Source organism: Lichenostomus cassidix, chromosome 1 (assembly GCF_008360975.1).
Source record: "Lichenostomus cassidix isolate B80296 chromosome 1, HeHo_3.0, whole genome shotgun sequence".
In the NCBI taxonomy this organism is placed as follows: Eukaryota; Metazoa; Chordata; class Aves; order Passeriformes; family Meliphagidae; genus Lichenostomus; species Lichenostomus cassidix.
Window position 1 is genome coordinate 87,410,160 of NC_139479.1, and position 26,797 is coordinate 87,436,956.

Consider the following 26,797-nt stretch of genomic DNA (forward strand, 5'->3'; position numbering starts at 1 on the left):
CTCCCTCTGCCACCTCCTCCTCCTCCTCCGGGCGGGAGCTCCTGCGGCGGGCGGCAGCGCTGGGGCCATGCCGGAGCGCAGCACGCTGCTCCACCTGCTCGCCGGAGGGTGAGTGGCCCCGGGATGGGCAGACTGGGGCAGGAGGGCACCCTGGGGCGGGATTCGGGCCGCGGGGCCGGCGGGAGCCGAGGGGAGCTGCCCCCGCCCTGCCCCGCCGCGCTCGCCCGGCTGTGCTGCGTTGGGAGCGGGGCTCGGCGCTGTGGGTGAGTGTCCGGCTGCGCGGCTCGGGAAGGAGGGCAGCCTCGCTGTGCCACATGGAATTTCACCCAGCCTGAGCTTGCCGGGGATGGGGGGCAAGGAAGCGAGAGGAGCCACGAGGCCCCTTCGGCGGAGCAAGGGTTGGAACATCCGTATGTTCGGGAGGGCGGCCAGCTCTCTCCATCACTGCATGGCTGAGATTCCTGCGTGGCTTTTCTGGCTTTAAATAGTGCGGCTGATTCTGGTGAGTCAGGTGTTTGGATCCCAGAGGTGCCTGCCTGCGTTCCAGGCGTGCCCTTGAGCAAGTAATTTCTCACGTGGTGTTTCCCCCTTCCTCTCTTTAAAGTCTCAAAACAATGAGCTTCAGGTTTAGAGTGCCCTAAAGCAGAAGGTAATGTGGTCCTCCGGATTTTGCTGAGTAACTGCAGAAGTCCTCTGCTTAGGCAGCCTCCTAATCCGTTTCCAAATCTCACCAACCTGTTGGCGTCTGTGTGACAGTAAAGCTTGTGATCCATCATGTACAATAAGGCACATAATTTAATGGCTTTTAATTAGTAAATTTCCACTTTTCCGCAGCTAATGCAGTTCTTGTGCTATGGCAATCTTTGCATACATATACTTGTCCTCTCTGTTCCTAATGTTATTTTGTATGTTATCCTCTTTTATTAATTTATCCTTTAAACTATATAATCATTGCATCTTAGATTTTCTTAATATATGTTTATTTCTTAGCTTTCTTCTTAAGTTTTTCTTCATCTTTTTCTACCATGGTTCCTGAAAAACTGCAATTTTGGCTAGTGACAAGAATGTCACTAGTGGGAACTTTGTCAGTTTGTATCCCATCCTCATCCATTAAGCAATACTCCTGAATTACAGTTAATTAAAACCCCAGGGATGAATAAGAGATGAATGAGAAGTTCAGTTTATTGCTGCACTATATTTAATATTACTGTTTTATGTAATGAAAAAAACAGAGCCTCATTCATGGAGGAACAGTTCTTCAATTTATCTTCTAGTGTAGCAACTGGGGACCATCAAATGAAACTTGAGAGAGGTTTGTTCAAGACTAATGCAAGAACACAGTTCTTACCACAGTGTGCAGTTAAACTGTAGGACTCCTGGGCACAGGATAGCAGAGGGTAAAGGCTTTTTATATGTCCAGGAAGCATTTAAAAAAGATGAATGAAAAAGAATGTGTGAAGGCTATTAAAAGCAAGGCAACATTTCTGGCTGAGGAAACCCCTGAGCTGAAAATTGTGGGAAGCTAGGAGAGTGTGCTAGAGGTGAGTATTTCTCCTACTCTTCTATAGGTGACCTTTATTTGTCCATGTCATAGGCTGAATCCTGGTATAACTGCAGGTTTGTCTGACCCAGCATTGCTATTCTTAAATTAAGATCTTCAAGCCTTCTCAGTTTTTGGCTGGCCTAAGTAAGAGCTAACGTGAATTACCAGTACCTTGTCTCCTCTGTGCATGTGTTTATACACTTTTTAGATAATTAAAAAAATGTTAACAGTGTCTTTTGTATTTCTCAACTAATCCTCTTTTTTGGTCACCTAAAACTTTCCAGTCTTCTCTTTAAAATGTGAAAGCAAGATCTAGAGGCAAATACCATTTTCTAAGGTAAAAATAGCTGGCTTCTTCAATTAGCACTTTTTGATGCAGCTTTGCTCTGAGAGTACATGTTATAGTCATTTTCAACTGCTGCTCCTCATCCTATTTGGCAGAAATTGCTTTAGTTCCTGCTTCTAGAGTAATGACACATAATTCTCCATTTCTCCTGAAAGAGAAGAATTTTGCAGACCTATGTCTTTCATACAGTGTAAGCAGCTGTATCATCATGTAATGCACGGTAGTACGTCACAGTTGAGATTTCTTCTAATTTTGAACAACTGGTACATTTTGTTTCCTTAGCTTTATTTAATTGGTGTTCTTTGGTCCTCTTCAGTCTTGCCATTGAGCTATAGTGGCTCAGAGGTCCTTCTTCACCTCAGATTCTCTTTCTGCTGATTAAATTGCCACCATGCTAAGAGAGTAACAATTTCTTTGACTGTTATTATTGCTTTTATTATGATTTTCTATTATCTGTATGCATCAACAGCTTCAGGAACTTGACCTTAGAAAAGTTATAATATATACTGGAAGCATGGGTTCAAACTCATATCCTTGCCATTGCAGGGGGGACATCTTGAAGAAACAAGATATTAAGAGAACATTACATAAACTTTTGCCTCCTGATGCACTATTAGAATAATTTTTACTATACCAAGCAATTGCTTCTGTAAATGTTTTCCTGATGCATTGTTTGCTCAGCTTTTAGATAAGGAGCTGAAACTGCCCTGTTCAGACCTTTTAGACCTTGATCTGTCACCACTGTACTCAATCTTCTCCTGAACTATAGACTGTACTTCTGGTCAAAAAAACAATAGGCATATAAGTCTGGAGCCTATATCAGACAAATTAGTAGAATCTATGGTACAGAACAGGACTGTTGGGTCTCTTAAGTAAATATGGTCTATATGGGAAGAATCCACATGGCCTTTGTAAAAGGAGACCCTGCCTCATGCAACTCTGTATTGCTTTGTAGGCTGTGTCTTGGTGTCTGTGCTTGATCAGATTGTTCCCCCAGAGAACCTGAGCCAGGATGTTCACTGCTTTGCTGTGTGTTGTCTTCTGAGTTGGAGCTAAATTCTCGACCTCCCAAACTCACACCACTCATCATACACCTCCTGAGGGAAATTACTGCTGATGGAGTGCTCTGCAAGTCATCACCACCACTGTGTACATCTGCCAAGGGCTTGACAAAGCAACATGAGTGTTACAGAGTAGCGTAACTATTTGCTGGCATCATTAGCTGCATAGTCTCCTAGCTGTTATCTTCAATTCTTTGATGTCAGTGCAATAGGCATCCAGGCCTCTCTTTTTTTTTTCCTTACCCCCCTACCTGTTGGCAATGATAAATGAAGCCCTAAGAGCAAAAGCTGGAGAATAATGCACTGAGCTGTGTAGACTTTTTAAAAATAATTCTTTAGAACTCTCACCATTTGCTGTCCTATACCATCATATCTTGTAGTTCTTTGGTTGGCTTTTCTTTCTTTGGAGCAGAGTGAGCTTTTTACTAAGCCTCCATCTCTTGTGAAACAAAGCAACTTTGGCTGTAGCAAATGTGAGCTATTGTCCATTTGTCAAAGCGTCTTGCATGACTTACATGCAAATTCATCTCAAAATGGTCTTTCAGGTACTGAGCATCCTCTAGAAGAGCAGAGTTATCAGTCAAAGGATTTAGAGGGGCAGAAGCTGAGAACTAAATGTATCAGTTCTGACTTGTCCCTGGGTGGCAGAAAGGGAAAAAAGGGATATGTGTCCTTTCAGCATTCCTGCAGTGTGACGAGACCGATGGATGGAGATGGTTCATGAGTTCCAAAAATAGGTTTTGCCTGCTGAAGGTCAGGGTCCTCTTTCATTAAGCCAGCCAGGCTTGGAGAGAGCCTGGCTCTTGGCAGAAAATACATTTTCCTTGCAGGGCCTTGCAATTGTGGGTCTGACCTAGCTATGGATTAAAAACATGGGCAGGCTGAGGGGTGGGAGAGTTCTGTGCTGCCCTTCTGTGAGGCAGTGCGTCTGTGGCAAGGTGTGAGCCACGGTGCCTGGTGACCTCAGCAGAAGGCTTTGCAATGAGGTTGGGCAGCAGAAATGTTTGCTCTGGGGGACTGCTGAGTCCCCATGGACTTAGGACTCTTTGTCTCAAACAGTGAGTAAGGTTTCAGAGTTAGGCTGCCAGATGATGTCCCAAGCTGAGCTGTTACGTTAATCAGTGTCAGAGTAGAGGTCATGTATGACCCAGGCCATGGTACCTAACCTCCTCTCCCAGAAGGGAGAAGTTGTGGACAAGCAGGGTCAGAATTATTGCCCTATTACGGCACAGAGGTCATTCCTAAACGTGCTGCTGTGCCCTAGATGTGGAGGCACAGCTGGAGCCATCCTGACTTGTCCCCTGGAAGTGGTGAAGACACGTCTGCAGTCATCCCAGCTGGCACTGCGGCCTCTGTGCGTCCCAGAGATACAGCTGCCGGGGATGAGTGTGAGGCTCATGAATCCCAGCCCACCATCTCCTGGAGTGCTCAAGGTGCTGAGGTGAGTAGGGCAGGGCAGTGTGCCTGTTAGCACCAGGGAGGTGATGGTTTGGCCATCAGGTGGAGGATGTGAGGGGAGAGAGAGAGTTGAGCTGAGGCTCTGGAAGCCACAAGTCCAATAGAAAGTTTGATCAGAGCACAGGTACATCTGCTTCTCACTGGTGATCTGTGCTCTGCAAGGCACCTTTGGGGACTGTGAGAAACTTCTCAGCTGGTGGTTTGATCAGCCCCAGAGGGATGGTGGTGTCAAGAATAGGATGCAATGACTAGTGAAAACTTTTCCTGCCTGTGGCAGGATAGTTAGAACTAGGTGGTCTTTAAGGTCACTTCCAACCCAAGCCATTCTGTGATTCTGTGCCTGAAGGAGAGAAAAGTGGCTGGAAAGAAAAGGAGAGTAGGGCAAAAAAAGGATAACATGGGAGGTGAGGAGAGGGTGCTACAAGAAATAGCAAAGAACAAAGAAGGAGGAGGAACAGGAGAGCTCCCAGCTTAGTTATTCTGCTGATTTCTCTTTTCCTCCTGTAGGGCCATCCTTGAGAAGGAAGGCATACGGTCCCTGTTCCGAGGTCTGGGTCCAAACCTCGCTGGTGTCGCTCCTTCCCGGTGAGTACTGCTCCATTACAGTGCCTCATGTTGTACACCTTTTAAGGGACCTGTGTCATAACTTTTACTCCACTTTCTGAAAGCTCTCTGGGCCTTGTGCTCATGTGCCACAGGACCCCTTCACACAAACATTTTCTGGAGCTTCTGGTCATAGTGGTAAGATGATTGCCAGGTATAAATGATATCTGATGTCACATTAGACAAACCTGTGCTGGGAGTAAGAAAAGTTGGAATGAGACCCCACAGCAGTGTCTCTGCTCCTCTTTGGGGAGCTGTAACCTCTTCTGTATTTTTTTCCAACCAGGGCTATATATTTTGCTGCCTATTCTGGTATTAAGGAGAGGCTTAATACTATCCTGGTACCGGAGTCCAAGAAAGTACACATATTAGCAGCAGCCTGTGCAGGTAAGCCTTTTCTGTCTCAAATCAAAGCCAAGAGGTCCTTCTGTCTGGAAGTGTATATGGGTTTCATTCCTTCTCCAATACTGCTCTGAAGTTTTCCCTCCACATCCGGAGAAGTGAATTCCTTGGGTAACCAAAATTTTTTCTCACCCTTCATTCTTCTTAGGCTCATCTCTTGAATTCTAGTCTTCACCCCTTCAGCTGCTATCAGGAGCTCTATTCGGCTGTGATATGGAGAAGGCAGCATGTAATTTATACCACTCAAATAACCATTTCTCTTGATATATCCCAGTTCTCTAACAGAATCCTTCACTCTTGCAAAATTAGCCCACTGTTTCCTGCCTCTTTGTCACATCCGGGCCTGTAGTAGGGTTTTGTTGGAGGCAGAGGAGCTAATTACCACTAGACAAAGGCTGGAATAGGGGAGGAGGAGAATCAGATAGTCTGCCCTAAATATCTCTTCACAAGGTCATTCTCAAATTGCAAATGCCAGCAGCTTGCCAAGCAGAGCTCAGAGAGCTGATAGATCAGCACCTCTTCACAAACTGTCAGCGTGATCCTGGCACTCACAGCTGTCTTCCTCTTCTGTTCCCCAGGCATTAGTTCAGCCACGCTCACCAACCCCATCTGGTTAGTGAAAACCAGGATGCAGCTGGAAAACAGGTAAGACAGGCCAACAGTGCAGAACCACTCTGTGTCACATCAGGACTGGTTTGGGGGTGGCGTTGGCTAGGGAGGGGTGTGTGCCTTGCCATCAGAGCACGGCGAGTCATAGGATGGGCACGAGCCTTGAGGCTGAGTTGACAGCAGCACTGTAGGTCAGGGGTGCAGTGTGCTGCCCTAAGCCCCTCCTTCCTTTTCAGGGTGAAGGGGGAGACGGCCAGCAATGCTCTGCAGTGTGCCATGCACGTGTACCGCACTGAAGGCCTGCGTGGATTTTACCGTGGGGTCACTGCCTCCTATGCCGGAGTGTCGGAGACCATCATGCACTTTGTCATCTACGAAGCACTGAAACAGGAGCTGAGAAACAGCCAGCATTCCCACTCCCCATCACTCACACTTCCACCAAACAACCACGATTTCTTTGCTCTAATGGGTGCTGCTGCTGTCTCCAAAACATGTGCTACGTGCATTGCATATCCACACGGTGAGTGGGTCCACTTTCCTCCCTCCTGTTCCCCTTGATGGAAGATGCCATGCCTGTAGGATCCATCTAATACATCCCTTCCCTTCTTGTCTCTGCAGAGGTCATTCGGACACGGTTGCGAGAGGAAGGGTCCCGATACCGTTCCTTTGCACAGACTCTGCAGCTCGTGGCCCACGAAGAGGGACCCTTGGCTTTGTACCGGGGGCTCCTGGCGCACCTGATCCGCCAGATCCCAAATGCTGCCATCACGATGGCTACCTATGAACTCATCGTGCATTTGGCCTCTTCCACCTTGTAAGCTGTAGCACCTGGCTGAGGCTGCTGTGGAGGTACAGGGATGTCACAGTCCTGACACCTGGTGTTTTTCAGGGTTCTGAGACGTGGTGCTTTTTGTCACAGATCAGAACTGGGTCAGGCATTCTCAGGACACAATGACTGTTTTGTGCCAAGTGTTTTGCTCCAATAGGCACAATGTAGCCTTTTTTATCTTTCTGGAGACTTGAATTATTCCAGTGCTTCAGGATGTCAGGGCACTGGTTTCACAGTGCCTTTTCTAAACTCCCTTGATGAAACAAGGGTATGGATCTTACCAGGAAGAAGACAAAGCAGAAAGTTTAAGTGTCTTACCCCAGCATGTTCACTTCTTTTGGACCCAGTAACAACCATACATGGGCACAGTTGGGCATGAAGACAGACTAGAGCTGAGACATCTGAGAGAACTGCAGCAAGCAGAGTTCTTGTGCTGCAACCTTTCATGCCCTCAGAGGGGCTCTTCCACTCTCACCTACTGTACTGCCTTCTTGCTCCAAGTAGGATTTCTCAACCTTGGCAGCCAACAAATTGCAGAATTTTCCTTTGGGTCCTTCACATGTTGCAGCCATTGCCCCACAGTGTGTCAGGCAGCTGACAGCCCCTTTTTGTCTTGCAGGGTCTGAAAAAACAGACCAAGTAGATCCAGGGAAGAAGCACAACCTGCTGTGAAGCACTATCCTAACAGCTCATGCTACTGCTGGGCTCAGAGCCATGCTTTGCCAGTATCTGTTTCCATCCCCTCCATTCTCAGCAGAAAGAGGAGGATGCCTCCTTCTCCCAGAAGTGCTAGGGCTGTTCTCCAAACTGGAACCACTGGTATGAAAAATACTCTATCATACTGATAAAGAAAGCAGATCTAGTGACAAGATGGATGAAGCTAAGGAGATTTGGCCTGTTTCTATTGATACACTAAGTGTATGGAAAGAGCCTTATTTATTTTTTTTCCTGTATTCAAGAATTCATTTTGCTGCATGTGCTATGTTTGCCTGCAACAGGCTTGGGTGCCTTCTGTTCCTCTGTGGGTCCCTAGCCCTGTGTCCTGGGGAAGGCTACATTGTGTTTACAAAGAGTATTTTGACTCTCAGGCAGGGGCTAGGGTCGTGAGTGATGCATTTTTGTTTCATCACATATGCTAAAAAATGTAACCCTTCCCCAGGATAAATCAGTAATTTCAGTACATTCAGTACTGGACAAGCTCCAGTTTCACATTAGAGGCTACACTATTTCTTTCCCTGGTTGTAGTGAAAAACTGCAGAAGTCCTGAATGTTTTATTTGAAATCCATTTATTTTAAAATCCACTTTGTTTCCTCATCTTTCTTACCTTCATTCATTTAGTATTAGGAGTATTGACAATTTTACAAAGCGACACAAAGCTGCAGTGGTTTGTTGGTTTTTTTTTTTTGTTTTTTTTGCATGAAACGAGAATAAACCTCAAATGACAACATTGAAAAAATATACAATATATATATATAATATCTGGGGAGGGGTTGTGAGAAACCCCACTCTGAGCCCTATGGCTGGCTCTGCCCGTCAGATTTCCATTCTTTCCAACATCTGTATCACAGTTTGAACTGTACCACCCTCATGTGTAAGTGCCCTAACACATGTTTCTAGAGAGCCAGATGGGGGGTCAATAATGTGGGGAATGTCCACAATGAGAATGGCAGAAGATGAAGGAACATGGGAGGCAGAAGTGATGAATGAGGGAGGAGCACATGTGTACACGGTGGGGGAGGAAGGAAGTTGAAAGTAAGACACCTCCTCCTTCCTGCCATATGTTTTGGGGGGATCCACTGGGCGGGTGTTTTAAAGCTCCTAGTAGCGGTGAGAGACGTCACTTTTGCCGATGATGTGCCGGTCATTCATGTCACTGCTGTCCGGGGAGTCGGGGGTCTCCGAGTCGGTGCTGTCCTCATCATCCTCCATGCCCTCGCCAGCTCTGCCCTCCACACTTCCTGCTGCCCTCTCCTGACAGCTCTGGTAGGACTGGGGAGGTGAGACACAAGGTAAGGGGAACGGTCTGACAACGCAGCTGCCCACCCAGCCCCGGCCACGGCGGCTGCTCCTCACCTCCATGGGGTTGACGATGATGGTGAGGGCTGAGTCGTCCCAGAACATGTCACTCTCTTTGCCTGCAGTGCTGGTGTGCCCCAAATCAGCAGCCCCAGAGACCTCTTGCCCCACTCCCCGCCGGTGCAGGGAATGGATGCGCAGGATGCCGAGGATCACCATCAGTGCCAGGAAGCCCACACACACCACGATGATGACAGTGGCAGCACTGGGGACCACTTTGAAAAAGGAAAGCGAGAAGGTGTGTCTAGAGTCTGTCACAGAAACATGCATTTCCAACCTGACATGCAGGAACTGAGATTCCTGGGCAGAGCTTGGGTTTTTGGTCTAGGCAGAAACATATCATGACTTTTCTGTGCCCCTGGGCACAGGCAGTTCCTGTGATGTCAGCCTGGTGTGTCGACTCTGCACATCTTTATCTGCAGAATCCACCAAAATAGGTTGCACAGCATATATCTGTATCCTGTTCTTAGGAGGGAGAAATGTGTGCTGGGGACAACATCTAAGGGCTCGAGGATGATTTTCAGAGGATGTGATTTCTGTCCAAGCAGTAGAGAAAGCAAGAAGCTAAAAGATGCCTTCATTGCACTCAGAGCAGATGTGAATGTTATGATGTGCTTCTAATTAGTGCCAAGGCAAAAGCCTGGCTTCTCCACAGGAGAAAACCTGAAATTCCTCTAAGATCCTGAACCCAACTCCCACCTATTTGTTCTAGGCCTGTAGACTGAGCCTTAACTCCCCAGATAACGAGCTTCCCTGCAAAATCTAACCAGGCCCTCCATGAATTTATTTATGGTTCTGTTCATCAGAGACAAGTTTGCTGCTGCTATCAGGCAGAGCTGGAGAAGGGAGAGGCAAAAAGGGAGAGGTTGGCACATACACAGGCTGCCCTTGCAGTGTCAGCTGCAGGGCTGAACCAGCTTGGGATCAGCTACTGCAGGAAGCTGCAGCAAAAACTAGCTCAAAGGTGCTTTGTTTGTTCCTGTAACAGGGCACAAAAATGTCTGTAACAGGTCCCAGAGCTTTCACAGCCCAGAAGGAACTGATTGGAGTGTGGTTGTGCTTGTGGCACAGGGCTACCAGCACAAGCAAACATCTACCCTAGCTTTCAGGCTTCTCTCTCCTCTGTTTTAGGGGCAAGAAGTCTCCTCTTGTCTGTGTAATGCCATCTCCTGTCTTTTCCTGCCTTGCTGACCACCACCTAGTCCCATCTCCTTCTTTAGAGCTGTGGCAGTCTTGAGTCACTTTTCTCTCCTGCTGTTGAAGCTTCTTTTTGAAATTACTTTGCACAAGCCCACACAGCATCTTTGCAAGATGCATGAATGAAGTCTGCTTACAGTTATTCTTTTTAGACCCTCTGAGCTGTAGATTTCAGTCTGCTTCTACATCAAGAAAATAACATCCCACAAGAGGAGGATGGCACCATGCTCTAAAATACAATTTGACAAAGACTGCAGTCCACTGGCTAATGATGAGTGGAACAGGACAGTATAATGAGAACATGATAATGGCTACAGGGAGCCTGAGAGGAATGCTCTGCTGTAAGTTCTGCCAGGATATCAGAAAATTAGCATTCTGATCTAAAGGAATAAACCCAAAAGATAACATTACATACTTGGGTTGTGGGTGCTTGCCAAACTGTGCCCAGACAGCTCTGCAGGTAAATGATGGCCTCGGTGCACAAACTGCTGGGAGCTCAGCATATGGTTAGGATGAGCAGCTCGGTTCATGTTGTGGAGGACATTCACCTGCAGGAAGACCAGAGTGAGAGGACTCAGCCCAGTGCCTGCAGCACATTCCATGCATTCCCATGCCCCATCCTCTCCATGCATGCAGAAGAACCTCTGTGTGCATGTATTTGTCTCGTACCTCGACAGTGAACTCATTGCTGGAGTAGCGTCCGTTCATCTCAGTGCAGGACAAGTGGAACTTCCTTTCATAGAGGGCAGCCCCGTGGTTGATGTGGTAGGAAACCTGGCGGAGGATCTCCTCATAAACCGCAATGCTCTCCACGCCTGAGACAAGAGAGAGGTGGGGTGAGGAACCTCCTGCTCCAAAGGCATCTGGAATCATAGCCCTGCAGCAACTAGGAGCCACAGAGGGATCCAAGGCAATGCTGGGTTCGTTAATTTTAGGAAGGGCTTGGAGATGGAGCTGGCTGCTAAGGGCCTGATGGAATCCCTGCTTGCATCACTAAAACAAGTGGAAGGGAAGGAAGGATCAAGAGCAACAGCCCTGTTATGTTCTGGAGAGTACAACAGTGTTGTACCAGTCCACAAGCTGTGGGATGTGTCGTCCCCCAGTCATGTCATGCAAAATGCTACTGACACCTGAGAACAGCAAACCCCAAGGAGTAAGTCAGGAGGAGTGATACCAGCCTGGGTGAGAGCTGACACCATGCCCCAGTACTGTGTGCTGGAGGAAAAGCCACCTCCCCAAGGAAAGGGGTCTGGGACTTCCAAAAGCCAGGAGCTTGAGAAATAATTACATCTCAGTGTCGCAAAGTACACCAACACCTCTCTAATGTCAAGTGCTTCTCCCAGTGATGCCTGACAGGCAATGACAGATGCATAACTGGACAGCTGTGACCAGGGAGGGGATGTACCTGTGATGGTCAGGTAGGCAGAGGTGTTAACAAGCTCCAAGCCCCTCTGCTGCAGCAGTGCCCCATCCAGGAGCAGGTACTCCCTCTCTGGGTCCAGGTCATCTCCTACCAATGAGATCTCGCAGCCATCCAGGTTGTGCACAATCTCATCTGACATTCGTGTGTCTGTCACTGACAGGCAAACAGAAAGAAGATATGGTCAGAAAGCCAGACAGTCATCAGGGAAGGGAGGAGTTACTCAGAGGGGTACCTGCTTACTTAAGAGTGCTCCCATCATATGTAATTACTTCTCCTTCTCCACCTAGCACTGACCTTAAGTAAAATCACTGTCAGTCTAATTACTTGTTGCAGGATGGTTCTTAATGACATTATTTATGCACATAATAAAGTCACTTTATTTTGGAACAACATACTATTATCAGTCTGGTTTATGATAACACATCATTTGCACACTGTCATTGTTGACAATGACAGTGTGCAAATTAGGAACAACGCTCACACATTCCCAGGCCCCGCATGCTTTTCAAAGCTTTTCCCTGTCTCACACTGCTGGTTACCATGGTTGAGATCTTATCTTCTTTAAAATGGCAACCACATTCAATAACTGCTTTCAGCAGGATTGAGAACAATCTGCTCTTAAGTCAAGGAATTCATTGTATGAGGAAAGGCAAAGCTTCTCAACAGAAAAGTAAGAGCAAAAAGTCCCGTTACCAGAACAGATATGAAAGAAGTGAATTGACACATAGAGCATAGACTGCAGGGAAATAATCTGAGCATGACAGAAAGAAATTGAAGACCAGGATACTGTAGGGTGTGAGGAAACTGACTGGGGATTCACAGGAATAAGTGATGCAGGAAGAGAAGGAAGGGGGCAAGAAGTAAGGAAAGAAAGCAGGAGAGAAAGAAGTAGGATGAGACTAAGTAAGTGCAGGAGTAGAGAGAGAGTAACAGGCAGAACATCCATCCAGTGCTGCATTCAATAAAGGGAAATGTAGGTAAAATATAAAAGGGATTAGGAATGAGCAGCCTGGGAAAGAATTAGGAGAGAGTGAGGCAAAGGAACTGAGTAGATAGAAAAAGTACAGGGAGGAGCAGAAAGGGATAAGAGCCGATTAGCCTACATATTGACAGACAATGTGCCTTGCTTCTAAATTTGTAAACTCTCTCTTTCGAGTATAATTATAGGGGCTTCACTTCCTCTGCAAGACTACAATCCTTGTAGGTCTTTCCACTTTGTCTCTTACACCTTGCCATGTACTCCACTCACCGGTACCGTGCCAGTTCTCATCCTTCTTGGCCTCCACCTGGTGAGAAATAGAGCAGGTGATCTGGAGGCTGGGGAACAGGGGAATCCCTTCAGGAGCCTCAAAGTCTGACGCAGGATAAGCAAAGTGGGCATTGCCACTCAGCAGGATCTGTGGGGCATCAGGCTGTAGCACCACAACATAGCCTTCCACATCAGGAATGGAGACACAGGACTCTTCACTGAAACACCTGAAGGAGAGTAGAAAACATCAGTTGGCTCGAGCTTCCAATATTATGAAAGAACACCTCCTGCCCTTTACTTCCAGTGAAGGGAATATCGTTTTTCCAGCAGTCTTCTTATAGCTTCCCTACAGCCTGCTGTGCAAGGCAGAGACACCTGCAGGTCTGGTAGGAGTGACACCACTGGTGATTTGGTCACATTGACAAAACACGGAGAAAATTAAAACCAGTCCACATGCCTGGAACACTGTGAGTAAAGGCAGAAGTTCTGCATAGGCACTAGGAACCAGTACTACAGTATCCATTCAGATATTCGATAATTTAAAGTTTTTTTCCAGGGAGACTTTTACCAATTTCAAGACCATCTTAAAATTTAATTATTTTAAAACACAAGGTGAGTCAGTGTAACTTCAGTCAAAAAAGAGGTAACCCTCTTGCTGAACTGAGCCAGAGGTGCTGCTTTGCTCACTCACTTGACAGCAGTGGTGAGCCTGAGTGGCCGAACCCCGGGGGTTGCAAAGCGCAGTGAATTCATGTAAGCCACGTGCTGGATCGCATGGTTGAAGGTTTCCACGTCATCACCCTCCAAGGTGAGCAGGGACTGAGAGGGGTTCACATGAACCTAGAGGTGGAAGAGAAGAAAATACTCGTGGTTCCTTGGCAAATGACAGGAGTCCAGGCTGAGAGCGACACAAAGGAGAAAGGTGGGGAGCTGTCTGAGGTGGGGGAGCAGGCAAAGTCCAGGGAAGCAAGGCTGGGGAGGAGAGTGGAGGAGACCCATGCATGCTGGGCAGATGGGCATACCTTCATCCCTTTGCCCAGACTGTCGAAGTCACTGTAATCAAGCCCCTCACGGCAGGCATACAGGCATTCAATAACCTCCCGGCTCTCCAAGCTACCAGGGCGCACTGTGAAGCCAGCCAAGTAACCATGGAAGTAGTGGTGTATCGACAGAGGATCTCCTGAGGGAAACATGGGAGGTGGAGGGTGTGAGAGACATGGCGAGGAAGAGAGCAAAACCACAAAAGCAGCAGTGTGAGGGACACACAGATGTGAGGGAGGTAGAGAGAGACAGAGGGATATTGGGGCATGGAAAAGCCCAGACAACAAAAGCAACAATGTGAGGGACATACAGATGTTAAGGGAGGTAGAGAGGGACAGAGGATTGCAGAGGATATGGAAAAGCACAGACAAGAAGAAGACAGGGGATGCTGAAAGGAGATGACAATTTTTGAAATTCCAGAGGGGGGAAAAGCAAGAAAAATAGACCAACAGAAAGACAAGGGAAGTGAACAGTGGGTAGCGTAGAGAAGTTTCTGTCAAACTGCTGAATGCCAGATGGAAACAATTTCTTGTCCCCTTCTCACTCTGCTTCCTGTGAGGGCTTGTAAAAGAAACTACACATTCCACAGATAGTTAGGGATGAGGTGACATCTCCTGATGTCTCTAATGGCTATTGTGTTCTTCAGAGACCAGCTTTAATGATCAAGCATTATCAGGACTCTTTCTCCACATGAAAAGCACACTCCATCTCTCAAAGCAGGCTGCAGTCCTTCCATCAGCCTTTTCATGCTCCACAGGTATCAAAGTATCAAGGACCAAGCTGCCAAATAAGGGGTTTCCTCCCAAGCCGGTGGGAGGTGCCAGGACAGGACTGGGGAAGCTGGATGAGGAAGGCACCATGCAAGAAGTGAGTCATGCATGGTCAAGAGGGGAAGAGACCCATCTTCTTTCTTTTCCCTACCTTGCACAGAATCAGTGGCGTTCTCGCTTCCTTTGATTTTCTCTTTGTTTTTCTCCTCTGCAAAAAGAGAACATCCAGACAAGCAGTAAGGCATTGGAAGATGGTAGTTACTGGGTCAGGCAAGTATCTATACAAGTGCCTGTGTTGGCCAGTCCCCAAGAACAGCTCTGTGCCAAGCAGTGCACCCTTCAGCCCTAGAGGCAGCACATCACAGATGACAGAGGGCAGAATCCCTCTCATGAAGGGGATGGTGAGACTGTAGGACGAGTAACTGACTTAAGGGAGAAACTATAGTGTTTGGAGTTTTTTAATCCTTTCCCAATGTTATCTATTTTGGTAATTAGCCATGTTCATAAGAAGCTATGTTAACAACCCTTAGAAACTCATATAGATCCAGGAGAGGGTCCCAAGCTGATCAATACTCATTGTCTGCAAAAGGTCAATCAAGAGAGCACAGAGCTATGGGAAGATGTCTGACCTCAGAGAAGCAGCAGTACAGTAAAGATTTGATCTTGCTAGAAATTTTCACCAGAGTGAAGGCAAGCAGTAGGTGAATTCCTTTAATTCTGTCCTGCTTCAGTCTTGCAAAAGAACTGAAGGATCTGAGAAATGCAGCCTTACATCTCCACAAAACAGGTTGTAATCTGGTAGTGGCCTAATGTTGTTCCTAACCTGATTTTTGTCTTTCAACCCAATTCCTGTACAGAAAGATTTCTGATTTCTTTATATAGACCCTCAAGACACAGAAATCCCCATCAATACAATCAGCAGAATAAATAGTACTGCCTGGTCTCTGGTGAAAGGCTTTGATAGAAATACCAGTGCCTGACTGAGGTACAGAGTTTCAACTCTCCTCTGCCTGAAAGTTGGTTATCCACTGCATATTGCATGGTTATTGTCCAGGAAGCTGCCAGTGACACTTTTCCCTGAGCCCTTATTCCCTTGGTCTGTAAGGAAGGAAGGAGCCACACTGGCTTTGGTGCCAATGAGACAAGATGGCTGCAATGCAGTTTGCATCATTTAGTATTGGGTAGTGTTTGTTTCACCACTTTTGGGCCTCCCTCCACCCCTTTTTTCCCACATGGGAAGAGCACGGTGTGGGGAGCGGGCACTCACCGGCCCAGCAGGCCCCAATCATGATGGAGGGCTCCGGGCGCGGCGGGTGGATGAGGCCGTTGTCGTGGATCAGCGCAGGGTCGTAGGAAACGCCATCCACGTACAGCGTGACCGTGGGGAACTCCAGGTTGAGGGCGTAATGGTGCCACTCGTCATCGCAGACCTGCGGCAGACAGCACAGCACGGGGTCAGCCAAGGGCAGGAGGAGAAGAGACGTGGGGAGGAGGGAAACCCTTCCTCACCTGCTCGAGCTTCCAGAGGAATTTCACAGGCCTTGCACTTTCCAGCAAGGGCCAGTAGAGGAAAGAAATCCGGCAGCCATGCACAGCCAGAGAGTAGTGTGAGTAGCCATCCTCTGCCAGGGACAAGCACAGGGAGTTAGGTGTCACACTCCAAGCAGCCCACTAGCCAGAACCCAGAAGCCCACACTGCCATGCACGACTGGCACTCAGCACCAAGTGCTCACAGCAGGCTTGAGTGCTCCCAGAAAAAGGGACACCTAAAGGAGCTGTGATCCTAAGGAGGAACCCCCGCCCAAGTCCTGCTTTGGAACAACAGAGGTTTGCCCCTTCAGGGACAATGCCTTCTAACAAGTTAGAGGCAGTGGGCAGAAGTGTCACCCCCCAGGAGAAGTCTCACCGCTCTGCACTGTACTGCAGATCACTGTCTCCTCTTCCCGCCTGCCTTTGCTGGGCACCACGGCGTGCTTCATCCACACCGACAGGGTGAAGTGGTCACTCAGCCCCTCGTGGCCATTGGGGCCATTCACCACAGGCACCTGGGCAGCCTGGCTGCCATTGAACCAGTAGATGAGGCTGCTGTCCTGGCTGTAGTGCACTGAGAGCCGTGCCGTCCAGTTTGCTGTGGGGCTAGGCACTGGCAGCAGGTCAATCTCTCCTGAGGCAGCACCTGCGGAGAAGGGAAGGAGTCAGGAACGTTGGCATGGGAGAACTGGGGGCCTGAGAACTGGAGAACAGATGAAGAGGGCACTGGAAGCCTCATTGTAATGTCTCAGTGCACAGGGAGAGGAGAAGTTGCCTATAGACCTTCTCCTATCTGAAGAGGGATGGTCACTTTTGGCTCAGTGCTGAGGGAAGTCCCACAGACTCCTGGGACAATGCACAGAAATCTCTGGCTTCCCAGCAAGGAAAGCACAGGTAGTCCCTTATAAAACTAGAAAGTTGTGGAAGTGTTCAAGGTCACCTTCGATGGGACTCTGAGCAACCTGGCCTAGTGGAAGGTGTCCCTGTCTCTGGCAGGGATGTTGGAACTAGAGGATCTTTAAGGCTCCTTCCAGCCCAAACCATTCCATGATTCCATGAGATAAGGGCAGGAATGCCATTGCCCCTCAATGCAGCCCATGAGCTCAGTGCCCTCCCACCCCAGTGACCACAGCAAACATGAGGAATGTGTCCCCCAGCACCTCTGCTGTATGAAGCACAGCTACCACTGGGAACCCCTCCAGAGGGAGGGACAGGGTGCTGTGCCACAGCCGCCCTCAGCCCAGGAAACAACCAATTCACCACAGAGCTTGCGCAGCGACTTCTCGGAGTAGTTATCCCGGTCACAGCCCTTGGCCACGTGGTTTGTCTGCAGCTCCACCGTGGCCTGGATGTTCCACAGCGGCTCGTCACAGGTCTCCAGGTGAATGGTGGGGAAGAGAGCGAGGCTGCCTGCACCAGGGGTGTACTCAATCCTCTTGTTCCAGCCTGATGGAAAGGAGTGAAAGAGAGGGGTTAGGAACTGCCAAGGACACAGGGCCAGAACACTTGGCACACACACAAGTGGCATCTCCAGACTAGCCCAGATTTTTGGCCCTTTCCACATTGCAAAGACAGTTTTATGCAGCTGGCATCAATGCATGGGAAGATTTCCTAGAAGCACAGAGTCCAAGTTCTCAGCTTCTACAGCTAATCCTGGTGTCTCATCACTCCATGGTTGGTTAGCTTCTCTTATCAGGCAGAGCAGGTATTTAGCTGTGTTGATTTCCCTTAATTCTAATTGACTAAGGTGAACCTACAGGAACACAGCACCACTGGAAAAGCCAAATATCCTCAAGAAGAGCAGCCCCAAAAACAATCTTTGTTGAATACAGTCTATGAGCCTTATCAAACACATGGCAGTTCACAGTAATCCAAGGAATGATTTTCCAATGTTAGAATTTACCTTTCAGTGGCTTTGCAACAGACTTAGACATCTGCTGCATCCCCTGATGGAGATAGGTTGGTGCCAAAACTGATCCATATATATGGGCATACAAATTTATATGTGTATACACAAACATTTGTGATGAGCAGGACTGAGCAGTAGCTGAGCAAAAGCAAAGTGAAGAGGTAACTGTGTTTGGAGGTTACATACCCTGCCAGCTGGGCTTGCAGGTGGGCTTCACCTGGATTTCCACTTCTGCATCATCAGAAGCCCTCTTCTTTCCACAGTCATAGGCTGTCACGGTGAATTTGTAGACACGATCTGCACTGTACTGCAGCTTCTCCGTGTTCTCGATGTTCCCTGGTTTGCAAAACAAAGAGATCAAGGTAGAGGACAGGCCGTCTCCTCTAAGGTGCTCCTTCTAAAAATCTCTCGTATCTTTGATCAATGACAAAAACAACCAAAAGGGAGTTGAGTCACCCTGCCCAGTGTCACTCTGGAACAAGTTATAGCATCCCACAAAATGGATGCTGCTGCTCTCCTCAGGATAGATCACCAGTGCTGGAAAATTCATATAGCACAGCTCTGCCCACAAATGGGACTGGCAGAGAAGGAGCAGAGCAGGAAAACGGGAGTGATGTGCAGAGTGGATGAGGATTCTTACCATCATTGTCAATGAGAAAGGGAATATTCGGGGTCAGGATCTCATAGTAGCAGATCTGGCTGTACTGTGGTGAGCAGTCCCCATCAATGGCCTCCACACGCAAGATGCGGTCGTACAGCTTTCCCTCCGTCACTGCCACGCGGTACAACTTCTCCACAAAGACAGGAGCAAACTCATTCACATCGTTTACACGAACGTGCACTGTGGCCCTGATGCAGAGAGACATCAATAAGAACTGATGGGCTGATTAGGAGCCATGCACCACCTAAATTTCAGAGTAAGTCATTCCTTTCAAGTGCACCGCTCTGATTTTCAGCTGTCAAAAGCAAGGACAAGGAAAGACACCTTGATTTCAATGCAGCAATGTTGTCACACAGGTGCTTGGACAATGGTTTCCAACCACTCAGAAAGACCAAAAGCCGGAATAATGAAATCTGGTCCTCCTAACTATATGTAGCAACATAAAACACCACTCCTAAAAACTTCTGTCAAACAGCCCTCATTTCTGTATTCACTCATGTGAAAGTCAGTGAACATTTCTCTTTGGGTCTTCTTAACATGCTGAGTTACCATATCGTGGCTAGAGAAAAATACTTCTGGCCAAAGGAAGCATTTCCACAGCAATTTTCCTTTGCATTTTTGTGACAGATACCATTTTGTAGCACGCAGCAATGCCTGCATGAACTTACTTATGTGATTTTTTGGTATTTGCTCCATCAGGTCCCTCTCCACAGTCATAGGCCTGGATGGTGAATGTGTGCTCTTTATGTGCTTCACAATCCACTGGTTCCTTGGCCCGGATCAGCCCCTCTCCTGTAGCTTTGTCCAGTATCACGGCTTCAAAAGGTACCCCTGACCCATGGATTCTGAAGCCACAGATTTCACCTGGTACATGCAAAAACAGAGAGGAAGGGGAGAAAGAAAAGGACTGAGGAGAGCACATTACACCCCTTGCTTTCCTTTCCCATATTTCCTTCCTTTCTAACTTGCACTTTTCATTCTCCCTCATTATCATCCTTCATTTTGAGCAGTTTTTGGTTCCCTAGGAGTTCCTCCTGCTATCCCTTATAGCCATTAATGGTGCAGATTGCCATCTACTGGAGACTACTCCCACGGCAAGGAGTCCTGACAAGCATCACAAAAGATTGGAGGTTGCCAGGCTCAAGCTACATTTATTAGCACTACACAGCCACAGTCCTGGAGGAGCACCTTATTTCTCCTCCGCATCCCTCAGGGAGGCAAAACAGGCCATATACTGCAGATAGACAACCAGAGCATGGAGATCCATGATGTCTCATCCACCCACACAGGCAGGATGCGCAGAGTACCGCAGGGAACTGCAGAGAGGGTCACCTAAATCCTAAAATTCAGCTCACAGGGACCATGTTTACTGTCTCAAAGCTGAGGAGGAATGAGGAATGAGGAAACTCCAGGCATGGCCTAAGCAAGCACTAGGGATACAACGCTTGAAAGTCTCGTTTGTTGTTCTGGGGGTTGTGCTCACTGTGAGGGGATGTAGCACTGCCAAGGAAGTGTGCCCTACCAGCTTTCTCCAGGACTCACAGACACAGCGCTGTGCATGTGATCTTTGGAAATAGCAGAACTGCGTCAAAAAGTAGCTGACTCCACCCTCAGTTTCTCTCCCTAAGGAAACAGCTCACAGCATCCTAAATCAAGCTGTGCCCAAATTGCCTCCAGACTTCACTAGGGACCTCCTCCGGAACAAGGTTTGGAGGCGATCGCTTCCTGAGGAGAGGTAGGATCCAGCACACGGATGAATGTCACAGTGTCCCTGCCTCTCCACAAGTCTGTCCCTGCCTTCCACCCTTCCCAGAGCTGCTCCCCACCTACCTGCATAGCGCAGTGGGGCATCTTTGTCCAGTGCGAAGAGCGGCGGGTTGAGCAGGACCGTGTTGTCATTCTCCATGACGATGCCCTGATACTCGGCTTCAATCCATGGTTTGTGCTTGTTTGCTGAGGTGGGTTTGGGGTAAGGGATGGAGGACAGGAATGTATTAGCCACCAACTGCAGATTCAGTAGGAAAAGAGAAGAATATCATCCCCTGGCAAGCAACAACCACCCCTCCCCACCTTCTTCTCTGGAAATAAAGAAGGCTAAAATAGGTTGGGAGAAAAAAGTTATCTTTCTTTATTTAGTTCTACTCATGGGAAACCTCCTCAGAAACAATGTGTTCCTTCTTGTGTCCTCATTACTATCTTATTAGAAATATGTGGAGAGACATCTGGGTGCCCAGAAAAGCTGGAGCAGTTAAAAAAAAGTGAACTCAAGGGGCAGAAGTAGCCTCACCCTGGAGACAGATTCCAGATGCTAAACCCTTTAGCTCAATGAAGCCATAATGAAAGGATCCAGCCTACATCTTCCCTTGGGGTGTATCCAGTGGACAGGTCTTGCACGCAGCCATTATCCCTCATGCCTTGCATCCTCTAGACTAAGGCCCAGGACCAAAACACATATGCCCAGGTACACCTTCATCCTCTTCATAATCATCCTATGCATGTAACAACCTATTCTGAGAGTCCCTTGCTCCTTCCTTCCCCACTCCATGGTGAGCACCATGTTCCTTTGGCCCCTCCTTGCTAATCCCGTTGGCTGGAGCCCAGCCAGGCTTGGCATGGAGGCAGCAGCCAGCAGGAGGCTCTGAAAAATGTCACAGGCCCAGAAATAGCAAATTAATCTTTATCACACAGGCTTCGGGGCAGGGAAAGGGAGAAATAAAGGGTTGGGGGGGAGGGAAGGGGAGGCGATAGGAGGGGAGAGAGAAAAAAAATCATTACAAATTAAAAACCCCTCCCCCATGCCCACTCCCTGCCAAATGGGCCTCAGAGATTATATTACATGGCCTAGTTACAACCCCCATTCCCAGATAATCCCCCACTCTCCCACCCCCTGGAGACCACGATTTATTACAACCCAGCAACACTTTGAGCACAGCATGGCTCAGAGCTGGTAGGGAGTAGGATACAGAGCCATTCCCCTCAAGGGCACTACTTCCAATATGTTGAATCCATCCTCTGCAGCACAGTGTCCTCTGAAAGGCCATACTAGCATGGCCTCATGTGTTGACTCAAAATGGGCAGCATCCTGTGTAAACCAAGCACTTGTGCATTTCGGGGCCAGGGGGTGCTGTCGGTGTGGCTAGTGGGCCAGCAGGCAGGGTGACAGGTCAGCGAGGGGATGTCCCAGCAGGGCAGAGCAGGCAGACCCAGCCTGGCGTGGCAGCGAAGAGCGTGGGTTGGCACTTCTCCACCACCGTATTGATTGAGATTATAAAGCATTGCGTAGGAAACCCAGAGAAACATCCACCCTGCTCAGTATGCAGGTGGAATCCTCCCTGTGTGCAAGTGCCCGCGTCTCCCCCTGCCCCTCCATTGTCCCCACAGATTCCATTCTGTTACAGCTCTATCCATGCGCCACACCACCGAGGTGGGGACCCAGAGCTATAAATGCCAAATGTGCCCTGTTGCTGGGGTAACAAGCTGATGGTAGAGAGATAAATCCTTTGCTGCATCCACCTGCAACTTGGGAATCACCAATCTGATTTCTCGGGAAATGAGTTGTTGGAGAATAGAAAAACATTTTGGGAATATTTTTAGGATACAGACTCCTACCAGGATACAGACTCCTACCAGCTTCAAGAAAGCTCCCGTCAATCTAATATAATTTGCCAAAGGTGGGTAGGTGTTTCCGAGTGCAAATTCACAAAGGAAAGGGAGAATCCAGAGCATGAGGGGCCTTTCCTTGCCAACCAGGCCCCAGGGAAGCAGAGCAGAACAAATAAATGCCCCTGCCAATGTCAGGGTACACACAGCTCTGCGGTGCACCCGCCCTCTAGCCCTGACTCTTCCAAGACACGGAAAGCACCCTAAGGTGTCACATTCCCTGATGACCCCAGAGTCCCTCAAATGTTTACAGATTTTCCCACCCTGTCAGGTTACTGATGCGCTGACTCCCCTCGGATGAATCTCACACTTGTCGCTACAGCCACAGATCTAGAAACCTGCATCTTTCACCCTACGTGTGCTCAAAGAACATCTGCATTCAGAACATTACAGCTGTAGCGCTGGGGTCGTTTGGGGGTTTTTTATCTTCATCACATAAAACACTCTTTCATATAAAAGCAACCTGCATCGTTAACGCATAACCGTACAACAGTTTCTATTGACAGATTGTAGATGGATGAACTAGGGCTGGAAGATGGAGATAGGGAATGTGTTTTATGAACTGCAGGGGTCTGTGGAGAAACAACATATTCTCTCTCAGCATGCTAGGGAAGGGATGGGAATATAAATCCACCCAGCGATAACTAAACAAAAGCAAGACAACTGGGTGGAAAAGGGGAAAATGCGAGGGGAGCCCTAGGAAACGAAAGAATGGAGAGAAAAAAGCGGTGGTAGGATGACAGATGGACAAAGTAGAGAATGGGGATGGGATGGCATGAGGGCGCCCGAAGGGGCGAAGAAACCCGGGGCCGCCGGGGACCGCGGAGATGCCCCGACAAAAACGTGCCGGGCGAAGGCGGCGGGCAGCGCGGAGCCGCACCGCCACCGCGGGGGCGGACGGACGAGCCGCGGCCAAGGCGTCCCTCCAGAGCCCCTCCGCGGGGGCAGCCGGGGGTCCCAGCGGAGCGCCCGCCGCCGCCCGGGACCGTGCCCGCGGCGCTCCGCCGCTCACCTTTGTTGGAGGCGCTGCCGGGCAGCGCGGCGCAGAGGCAGAGCAGAGGGAGGAGGACGGCGGCGCGGGGCCGAGGGTCGCCCATCGCGGCGGCGGCGGCGGCGGCGGGTCCCGGCGCGACCCACGCCCTCGCTCCCGCGGCGGCGGCGCGCAGGCACGGCAGCACCTCCGGCAGCGCTCCGCGCCCCGCCCGGCCCCGCCCCGCACTGCAGCATGACGTCACGGCCCGCGGGGGGCGCAGCCAATGCGCGCGGCCGCCGCGCCAGGTGCTGCGGGACGGGGATGCGGGATGCGGGATCGGGATGCGGGATGCGGGATCGGGATGCGGGGTCGGGATGCGGGCGGGGCGCGCCGGCAGCTCCTCGCCTCCCCACTGCGGTCCGCGCAGGACGAGGGCTGCGGGAGCCTCCCCGGGGACGTGGGGAGCTTCGACAACGTCGGGGCGGCTGCTGAGGGACGCGGAGGGTGTGGAGATCGGGGGGATGCGGGGGCGAAGGGCTGCAGACTGCATCCGGAGCCCGGGCTTGGGCTCGGCAGGGCGGAGCTGCCAGCCTGCCGCCGCCTCTCTTCGACGGGGTGTCCGCGCCGTCGGGAGCGCAGGCCTGGGCACTGCTCCGACGAAGCTCGCAGCCACCGGCACCTCACGGTGTGAGGAAGGGTTCCCATCCCGGAGACGGAGGGTTCCTTGCCACTGGTTGGAAGCCCGAGGCGGGCGGGGGGTGAGGAGGTGACCCGCCGTCCCTACGTCCTGCCCAGCCGAGGCGGAGATGCTGGAGCAGGGGCTGTCCCGGCGCAGGGACTCTTACTGCGGCGGGGGGCGCGGGGATCGGGCCGCCCCGCAGAGCTCCCGCACCGCGGGAGAGCGACCGGCCCGCCCGGCGAGCCAGCTCGGTCCCAGGGAGCGAGCGCCTGCCCCGCTCCTTGCACTCTTTCCTCCGCGCCGTCCGCCCCGTCCCTCTGCCCCGGGATGCCTCCCAACCTCACCGGCTATTACCGCTTCGTCTCCCAGGAGAACATGGATAATTACCTGCGGGCTTTAGGTAACGCTACCCTCCCCATCACGCGTTCTACTCCCCCTTAGATCCTTTCTGCGTCTCCAAAAAGTTTGGAAAGTCGCAAAAGGAAAATAGGAAGGGAGTTGGGAACCCGCTGGTCTTTCTGTCTGCTACCACCGCTTTTGTGCTGTGGTGGTACGGGAAAAGAGGTACCATGGCTGGTGCTCCCTGGCTGAAAGAGTTGAGGAGCTCTACTGGAGGAGGGGCCCAGGTCTTCCACACATCTCCTCTCTCTCATTCTCCAGATATCAACGTGGTCCTGCGAAAGTTAGTGTGCCTACTGAAGCCCGACAAAGAGATTATCCATACGGGAGATCACATGGTCATCCGCACCATCACCTCCCTGCGGGACTACGTTATGGATTTTGACGTGGGAGTCCAGTTTGAGGAAGACCTGGGACCCGTGGATGGACGCAAGTGCCAGGTGAGAAACCCAAGCAGTGCAGTTTCACAAGGGACTCGGGTGCACTAGGAAGTTCAGGAACTCGCTCAGCTTTTGACTCAAAAACCGGGTTACAACCCAGCCCAGAGCTGGCATGCCCCTGCAGGTCCAGGAGTAAGTGGTTCTATGAGTAAATCACTCACTGCAAAGAGAATAAGCAGCAATGAGCCAGAAACCAGTACTGTGGGACCCAGAGGATATTATTCTCTGGAGCAAAGCCCTGAAAAGATAGAATGTCAGACCACTTGGCAGAACTCTGTTGTTGCACTTGGAAGCCAGAGGGTCATTCACCTCCCACAAAGACCATCAGTCCCAAGGAACCACTAATGAGATTCCAGATCAGGAATTGCATTTGAAATTGTGTCTGAGAGGAACAGCCAGTGCCATTGCTGGAAACATGTATTGCCACTATCCTCCTGTCTCAGGACCGTGTCTTCCCCTCTCCTTTCTTTCAGACAACCGTCTCCTGGGAAGGGGATCAGCTGGTGTGTGAGCAGCTAGGAGAGAAGAGGAACCGAGGCTGGAGGCACTGGTTGGAGGGTGACCAGCTGCATCTGGTGAGGAGGGGTCCGGTGCAGCTTGCTAAATCCCAGTCACAGCGAGTGGGGAGGACACACAGTGCGGGCGCTGTGGGCTCTGAGCCAGCCCTGCAGTTTCCTTCCACCTTCTCTCAGACTCCATCCCCGGCTCTGCGGGGGCAGCGACCACTTCACACAAACATCCGCCTGCAGGGTTTAAAAGTTAAACTCAAAAGTTAAACAGCTCATCAAAGGCGATGTCCCTTCCGTGCCCTGCAGCCGGACCCGCAGGGGCTTTGGGAGGGTCGGCTGTGCGTCAGCGTGTGGCCTGCGAGGCTCCAGCCAGCAGCGGGAGGGCTGGCAGAACTGAGCAGAGGCAGGAGGGGATCCAACCTAAAGTCCTCTTTCGCCCCCCTTTTCCCAGCGCATGACTGCTGAAGATGAGGTCTGCGTCCAGGTTTTCCAGAAAGTGAAGTGAGCGCTCCCCGCAGAGATGCCCGGACGGGACCCGCGCTCCCCAGCGCGAAAAAGTTAAAGAAACAAGACCTGAGCGAGCCGAGCCCCCACGTAGCAGCGTGTTTTCTTGAGCCTCGCCCACCGCCCACCGCCCGGCAGCGGCCGGGGGTCACGGCGGGGCCGGGCCGGCGGGGAGCGGGAGGCGGGGATCGGGATGGGCCGGGCGGGGAGGGCGCTGGGCTGCGCGGAGGCTCCTTTCAGAATAAGAGCAGTCGGGGAGGAGCGGGGCGGGAGCTGCCCCACTGCCGGGCCGGCCCCGCAGCTGCCGCGCTCCTCCTGCCGCCCCCAGCGCGGCGCAACCCGCCGTGCTCGCCGGGGATGGGGGGTTGGTGCCCGAGTGGGCGAGGGTGGCTCAGGCTGCCCCACCAACACCTGCCATCTTCTCCGCTCCTCCGGGGATGCTACCTTCTTTCCGGGATCCCGTGATCATAGAATCATGGAATGGTTTGGGTTGTAAGGACCTTAAAGATCATTCAGTTACAACACACACCCCCGTCCTTTCCCCCTGCCATGGAATTCAGGAAAATTTTTTCTTTTCGGAAGGGGTTGTCAAGCGGGGGAGTCACCATCCCTGGAGGTGTTCTCAAAACGACTGGATGTAGCACTTACTGCCTTGGTCTAGTTGGAAAGGTTGATGATAGGCCAGGGGTTGGACTTGATGATGTTGGAGATCTTTTCCAACTTCTGTGATTCTGTGGCACATTTCACTTCGATCAGGTTGTTTAAAGCTTCATCCAACCTGAGCTTGAACATTTCCAGGGATGGGACATCCACAGCTTCCTGGGATCCTCAAGCAGGTACAAAACAGAACTTGTCCTTCAGGGTGAAGGATTCTCATGTGATGGTGTGAAATGTGAGGGCTGGAGTAACCAGCCCCATGTTCACT

The 26,797-nt window shown here is 50.3% G+C and overlaps 3 protein-coding genes and 1 long non-coding RNA gene across 9 annotated transcripts; 2 read left to right on the top strand and 2 right to left on the bottom strand.

Annotated features, from left to right (window-relative positions):
- On the top strand, positions 1 to 8,299 carry LOC146445152 (solute carrier family 25 member 33-like). Of its 5 annotated transcripts, none has more exons than XM_085068324.1 (7): positions 1 to 108; positions 4,215 to 4,391; positions 4,916 to 4,993; positions 5,298 to 5,398; positions 5,992 to 6,058; positions 6,259 to 6,542; positions 6,641 to 8,299. In XM_085068324.1, exons 1-7 carry the CDS (start codon positions 68 to 70, stop codon positions 6,838 to 6,840), a joined length of 948 nt encoding a protein of 315 aa, XP_084924450.1. In that variant the 5' UTR covers positions 1 to 67; the 3' UTR covers positions 6,841 to 8,299. The 5 variants fall into 5 exon arrangements, with proteins under 5 accessions (XP_084924450.1, XP_084924468.1, XP_084924434.1 ...); XM_085068308.1 differs by lacking the exon at positions 1 to 108 and adding an exon at positions 115 to 263; XM_085068331.1 differs by lacking the exon at positions 1 to 108 and adding an exon at positions 278 to 502.
- CLSTN3 (calsyntenin 3) lies at positions 8,122 to 23,546 on the bottom strand. The gene is made up of 18 exons (XM_085068294.1): positions 23,381 to 23,546; positions 20,539 to 20,661; positions 19,377 to 19,572; positions 18,688 to 18,896; positions 18,234 to 18,383; positions 17,399 to 17,584; positions 16,515 to 16,784; positions 16,118 to 16,230; positions 15,876 to 16,038; positions 14,760 to 14,816; positions 13,820 to 13,977; positions 13,489 to 13,637; positions 12,798 to 13,024; positions 11,531 to 11,701; positions 10,795 to 10,940; positions 10,541 to 10,673; positions 8,926 to 9,143; positions 8,122 to 8,841 (listed from the first exon to the last, which is right to left on the bottom strand). The coding sequence occupies exons 1-18, from the start codon at positions 23,463 to 23,465 to the stop codon at positions 8,671 to 8,673; spliced, it is 2,925 nt and encodes a 974-aa protein (XP_084924420.1). The 5' UTR covers positions 23,466 to 23,546; the 3' UTR covers positions 8,122 to 8,670.
- Positions 23,547 to 23,556: 10 nt separating this feature from the next.
- On the top strand, positions 23,557 to 25,954 carry RBP5 (retinol binding protein 5). 2 transcript variants are annotated; one of them, XM_085068361.1, is made up of 4 exons: positions 23,557 to 23,646; positions 24,681 to 24,859; positions 25,333 to 25,434; positions 25,820 to 25,954. In XM_085068361.1, exons 1-4 carry the CDS (start codon positions 23,625 to 23,627, stop codon positions 25,871 to 25,873), a joined length of 357 nt encoding a protein of 118 aa, XP_084924487.1. In that variant the 5' UTR covers positions 23,557 to 23,624; the 3' UTR covers positions 25,874 to 25,954. The 2 variants fall into 2 exon arrangements, with proteins under 2 accessions (XP_084924487.1, XP_084924479.1); XM_085068353.1 differs by lacking the exon at positions 23,557 to 23,646 and adding an exon at positions 24,186 to 24,420.
- On the bottom strand, positions 25,210 to 25,906 carry LOC146445155 (uncharacterized). Its single transcript, XR_014853832.1, has 2 exons — positions 25,789 to 25,906; positions 25,210 to 25,602 (listed from the first exon to the last, which is right to left on the bottom strand). It is a non-coding gene; the product is annotated as an uncharacterized LOC146445155 (long non-coding RNA).
- Positions 25,955 to 26,797: the final 843 nt, after the last annotated feature.

What these genes read in the sequence shown, in the direction of transcription:
- RBP5 (XM_085068353.1), top strand. Translation starts at nt 24,348, where the DNA reads ATGCCTCCCAACCTCACCGGCTATTACCGCTTCGTCTCCCAGGAGAAC. An exon ending in TAATTACCTGCGGGCTTTAG is followed by an intron (nt 24,421 to 24,680) that starts GTAACGCTACCC and finishes CTCATTCTCCAG; the next exon opens with ATATCAACGTGGTCCTGCGA. An exon ending in TGGATGGACGCAAGTGCCAG is followed by an intron (nt 24,860 to 25,332) that starts GTGAGAAACCCA and finishes CCTTTCTTTCAG; the next exon opens with ACAACCGTCTCCTGGGAAGG.
- CLSTN3 (XM_085068294.1), bottom strand. Translation starts at nt 23,465, where the DNA reads ATGGGCGACCCTCGGCCCCGCGCCGCCGTCCTCCTCCCTCTGCTCTGC. An exon ending in GATTGGGGCCTGCTGGGCCG is followed by an intron (nt 14,817 to 15,875) that starts GTGAGTGCCCGC and finishes CTCTTTTTGCAG; the next exon opens with AGGAGAAAAACAAAGAGAAA. An exon ending in GGCAAGCACCCACAACCCAA is followed by an intron (nt 9,144 to 10,540) that starts GTATGTAATGTT and finishes CCTTTTTCAAAG; the next exon opens with TGGTCCCCAGTGCTGCCACT.
- LOC146445152 (XM_085068308.1), top strand. Translation starts at nt 124, where the DNA reads ATGGGCAGACTGGGGCAGGAGGGCACCCTGGGGCGGGATTCGGGCCGC. An exon ending in GGAGTGCTCAAGGTGCTGAG is followed by an intron (nt 4,392 to 4,915) that starts GTGAGTAGGGCA and finishes TTCCTCCTGTAG; the next exon opens with GGCCATCCTTGAGAAGGAAG. An exon ending in GCTGGTGTCGCTCCTTCCCG is followed by an intron (nt 4,994 to 5,297) that starts GTGAGTACTGCT and finishes TTTTCCAACCAG; the next exon opens with GGCTATATATTTTGCTGCCT.